Raw genomic sequence first — 5,000 nt, 5'->3', positions numbered from 1 at the left:
CATCAGCTACGCATGAGTGACAATCGTCCCCAAAAACAACTACTTCGCAGCAGACGTAGTAATGCAACAAGAGCAACACATGGGCCTAAACAGAGATGGATAGGTGTTGTCACAGGAGACCTCAGATCATTACATATCAGTCTTCGTGATGCTGATGATCGTGCTGCTTGGAGAAGCGCTATAACGCTGCGTTGCCAAAACCCATAGTGGGTATGGTGGAATCAAGGCGTGTGTGTGTGTGTGTGTGTGTGTGTGTGTGTGTGTGTGTGTGTGTGTGTGTGTGTGTGTGTTGTGTTGTGTTGTGTGTTGTGTGTGTGCGCGCGCGCGTGTGTTTGTGTGTGTGTGTGCGTGTGTGTGTGTGTGTGCGTGTGTGTGTGTGTGTGTGTGTGTGTGTGTGTGTGTGTGTGTGTGTGTGTGTGTGTGTGAGTGTGGTGCTATAACTCAGTTGGTTAAGAAGTCATCTATAGAGTGTGCATATCCGGGACTCTCTCAGGTTGCAAGTTCAAGTTAGAGTGATGAGGAGCTATCGCATAATTACCTTGGGAAATAAACTCACGGACAATGGCCTCTCTTGACTCAGGAGTATAAATGAGTACATGGTCTTTGACTGGGAACCTAAGCGGCCATCAGCTGCAATCCAGATGAGACTTAGGGTGCTCCTGCGAGTACCTGACCCGGCTCCAGGAGATTCCTAGCCCAGGCTCAGAGTTCTCCTGAGTAGCGCACAAGAGCCCATGCAGCTGTTGGCTGGAGGAGTAACCATTTACCAGTAACTGGCAGTAGCTGCTAACGCTTAGGATTTTAAGTGTCTGTGTGTGCGTGTGTGTGCAAGTGTGTGTGCTTGTGTGTGTGAGTGTGTGTGTGTGTGTGTGTGTGTGTGTGTGTGTGTGTGTGTGTGTGTGTGTGTGTGTGTGTGTAGCTGTGTGTATGTGGTGCGTGTGTGTGCGTGTGGATGCGTTGCCAACCTGCTGTCATGTTGACTTGAGTTCCCAGCACACCTTCCATATGAGGTACAGTATCACGGTAAAGCGGTGAGCTCTCAAAGACACTCTGGCTAGGAAGTGAGAGACAAATCCACGCGTAATCTTCCCCCACTATTCCCTGCCTGTTCGCTTCTGAGAATACTGCATGATACACCTCAACACGAGCCTCAAGTGACGTAATAATAATTGTCACTCCGCTGTCTTTTATGCCATCAATTGCCCTCTTTATCGAACTGCTAAACGTAGCATTCTTATCCGAAACTGGAGCAACAATTTCTTCCTTGACAATAGTATAGTTAATCAAGCCGTTAAAATTCTGTAGCTGTAAGACCGCTTCAGTAGCTTCAGAAGTGTTGGAGACCAAAATAGCCAGATCCTTCCACTTGTAACGGTCGAGTATGCTGCCATCAACAAGTTCAAAGCCTCGAAACAGATTGTGATAAAACATGCTGACGAAATGCTCCGTTGATTGAAACAGATAGTCACTCACATTGGCGCGCGACAAAACAGGAGACACCAATGGAATGTCGTTGGTTGTAGTAGCGGCTAGCGCTGGAACGTGGCTGGGGTAGAAGGGCGCAATGGCTGCAATCGACGATTTCGGCGAGCCAGTCGTTAGACAAGAAAATAGCGCACCGAATGCCTGCGCCGGAGAATCCACGTTTTCGAGAATGCAAGCAGTCAGAGTAAAGTTACTGTGAAGACGAACGCCAGAGTGTCCGCGACGAGCGTTTACATCTTCTAGTGCTCTCTCCAAAGCCTCCCGGATGTCACTCGCTGACGTGGTATTGTCAGCAGATTCAGACGGCAAACCGATGGCGAGCTCGAATATCCTCTCGGCGCTCGCAGTAACGCCAAAAGGCACACTCTGAACGCCAATAACAACCAGAATCAGTATCAATCTCATTCTAGACGTGCTCGGTCACGCCCATTCACGTAACTTAATTCAATGAACTGTGTCTAAAGATTTCTGGCACAACATGGAACTGCAGATCAGCGCGGCTTTGACGAGACGCAACACGCTACGGCACCTTCAGCACAAATCGTCTACGGTAGCTAACGACGGTCTGCTAATCACATGATATAATTTGCATTTTGCAATTTGCATTTTTGTTTGTTTGTGATCACGCGACTATCGCTGCAAATTGGTAAACATTGCACCATGCCACGTCTCTCTAGAACTAATGCTGAAATAATTAATAGAATCAATAGTTTATAAGAGTCACTGCACTAACGTAACTTAGTTTGAGTGATTGCGTCAACACTAGCATATGTTACCTAATCAAGCGATGTAACCCCCTCCCCCTGTAAATGCCCTACGGCTCATTATCCAGTAAAGTCTAGTCTCCGATTATTGTTACTGCTATGTCGCACACAAAATCTCTGGTGTAAAAATGAAAGAATACAAAAGGGAAAGATACTAAAAACGAATACCCTCTTCAAAAACTATAGTTTACATACCAGCACACTCTGATGGGGAGTTGTCGTAACACGTCGACTATTCACGTGAGCTGCATGTCTAATCACTTACCGACTTGTTGGTGACGACACCAAACTACCTGCAATATTTGCTAGCAGAGATCTGTCAGGAGACCTCGAAAGTCCACCACAGAAGCCATTTCCGTTATTTCTCGGCCACCAGCACGTCTATAACGTTGTTTGCATCTGTTTGTAGTGCACGACTCGAGGCAACATGGCGCTGCTGACAAGCCAAGCTGCCTTATCTAGCAGCGTGTGTCTTTTATTATTGACAGTGGTGAGTACTCGCGGGATGGGCAACAGAAAGGTGGACAACTTGGATATTGCCTTGCTGGTGGACGTCTCTAGCGAAGCGATTCGCCAGACGTGCAATGTGAATCCGATCGCCAACATTAGCCAAGTTAGGATGCTCGTTACCAATCACTTCAACTCCTTTTTGCACAACACGAGCTACGAACTGCGTACATTCAGCTTGGAATATTCCTACAATCACTGGAGTGCGGCCACTACAACTCACTTTCTCCTCCAGAATATGCATCATGTTGTTCTATTCTGGGGATCGGATTTGAACGCTAGAACAAGCGGAGTTGTCGCCAACATGCACTCGGCTCCCGTCGTTTCACTGCTGCCGGTGCACGGCTGGTTCAGAGAGGGTGCCAAGCTACCCAACGTTGTCGTCCCACGTACAGGGCAGTCGCTCAAGGGTATTGCAGCAAGTGATATGATAAGACCAACGACTACCCACTGGTTCGAAAGTTGTGTCATCTTTAGGGAAGAGACAGCTAGTCCGGAGCTAGAGCAGCTATTATTGGCAGTCAAGAAGGATCCAAGAGTTTACGTTTACGAATTAGTACTGTCAGACCAGACATTACAATCGTTCGCTTCTATTTCAAATGATTCAGCCTCCTACACTGACACTATTGTTGTAGACAGCGATCTTGATGTGTTCCATTTTGTAATGCTTACTTCGATACAATTCAATTTCATAAAAGATAAGACTGTTGTCATATTTCTTCACGAGTTTAATGAAATTCGTACTTGGGAAAGCCTCCGTGTTTTGTCTGCTCGAACATCATACGTGTTTGCCTTCCGACAGAGAACACCTTCATCCTCCAATACGTCATCATTTGAAAACGGACTAGTACTCGACGCTCTGCAGGCAATAGCCGAAGCTGTTGTCTCTTCCGGTTACGATCCCAATGCCAGATGGATAGAGAATCTCGTCTATTCTTCTATTCAATTTGTACACCAAAAGAATTTGAGTCAGTTCGTCGACGCTATGAAACAACAATGTGTTTACGGATATTCTGGAAACTTTGGGTTTTCATCAGGTGAAGCACTGGACAAATCATGTTTGAACAAACGGTTGGTTGAATTTGATATCATGAGAATTAATACAACAAACTGGAAACATAATGGATCATGTCAATACAACTGGTATAAGTATGGAGGATGGACTGGAACAAGAGGCCTTGATATCCCAGATAAGCTATGGCAATTTTCACCCAATCGCCAACAAACAATACAAGAGATAAATATTTTAGTAGTTCCATTTGGACCATTCACTTATCTAAAACCGAATGGTGAGTGGGCAGGCGTCGACATAGACCTCCTCGAAATACTGTCAGAATATGCTGGCTTAACGATGTCACAAATGAACTTTACAAAATGGAATGGAAGCAGAAAAGAAGCAGTTCAAGAACTTTATAGAAACGATCGTTACCATCTCGCTGTTGGTGCCATCATACCTCATGCTTCGACTAAGGGCATCATATACACTCGATCATATTACGATCTTCGCTTGGGAACGGTCATTCTCAAACGTCAGCAAAACACTAATTTGATGTGGAGGTTCATGGAACCGTTCCACTGGAGTGTATGGCTAGCAACAGTTGCAGTTATTATATTGGGCGGGATCACATCCAAGTGGCTCGATCTTGCTCAGACTTATGGAAATGGTATATGGGTCGTCGTATGCACAATATTCTTTGTTCAGGTTAGCATCCAAACTTATCACTAACTTGCTGCAATGTCCAATTCTATTGTTTCTGTTTTTGCATGGCAGGAAAATCAAATCGTTCGGATGCGCAACCCATTTGGTAGAATTTTCATCATATCTCTGTCGATTTTCGTCCTCATTTTCATATCTTACTACACCGCTAATCTCGTATCATTTCTTTCTCCAAGCGACCGATCTCAGACTGTCTTCGACCCTAAAGTAACAAACGTCATGACGCTTGATAGAGAAAGTTATCACTGGCTGCAGTCGCAGAGATTTTCCAACGTAAGCTATGTGTCAACTGTGGAAGATGGACTGAGAAATCTAAGACAAGGCGAGGTTGATGCGTTAATTGCTGACATTCCACGTCTTCGTCAGATCGTTTTGCAAGCAGGACCTACGTGTGATCTATCATTTTACAATTATAAATTTCCTAAACATCAATATGCTTTTGCCGTCAGAAATGGTGCACCGTTGGATACCGACAGTATCAATGGCGTCATTGCTAACGTCGTACAGCTCAATTTCACTGAAAACTC

The 5,000-nt window shown here is 45.3% G+C and overlaps 2 protein-coding genes across 2 annotated transcripts in view; one reads left to right on the top strand and one right to left on the bottom strand.

Annotated features, from left to right (window-relative positions):
* The window catches only part of LOC134177648 (uncharacterized), a 5,485-nt gene extending 3,595 nt beyond the window's left edge, over positions 1-1,890 (bottom strand). The window contains exon 1 of the mRNA XM_062644423.1: positions 966-1,890. Coding sequence (XP_062500407.1) covers positions 966-1,890 — 925 coding nt within the window. The remainder of the gene's footprint in view (positions 1-965) is intronic.
* A 1,846-nt stretch (positions 1,891-3,736) lies between these two features.
* Positions 3,737-5,000, top strand: part of LOC134177445 (uncharacterized) — a 1,546-nt gene continuing 282 nt past the window's right edge. Inside the window, exons 1-2 of the mRNA XM_062644224.1 lie at positions 3,737-4,458; positions 4,528-5,000. The exon at positions 4,528-5,000 is cut by the window's right edge and continues 282 nt beyond it. Of these exons, the coding sequence (XP_062500208.1) occupies positions 3,742-4,458; positions 4,528-5,000 (1,190 nt within the window). The 5' untranslated portion in view covers positions 3,737-3,741. The remainder of the gene's footprint in view (positions 4,459-4,527) is intronic.

Source organism: Corticium candelabrum, chromosome 3 (assembly GCF_963422355.1).
Source record: "Corticium candelabrum chromosome 3, ooCorCand1.1, whole genome shotgun sequence".
Classification (NCBI taxonomy): Eukaryota; Metazoa; Porifera; class Homoscleromorpha; order Homosclerophorida; family Plakinidae; genus Corticium; species Corticium candelabrum.
Note: the sequence above shows the minus strand (reverse complement) of the source record. Positions and strands in the feature narration are given on the sequence as shown.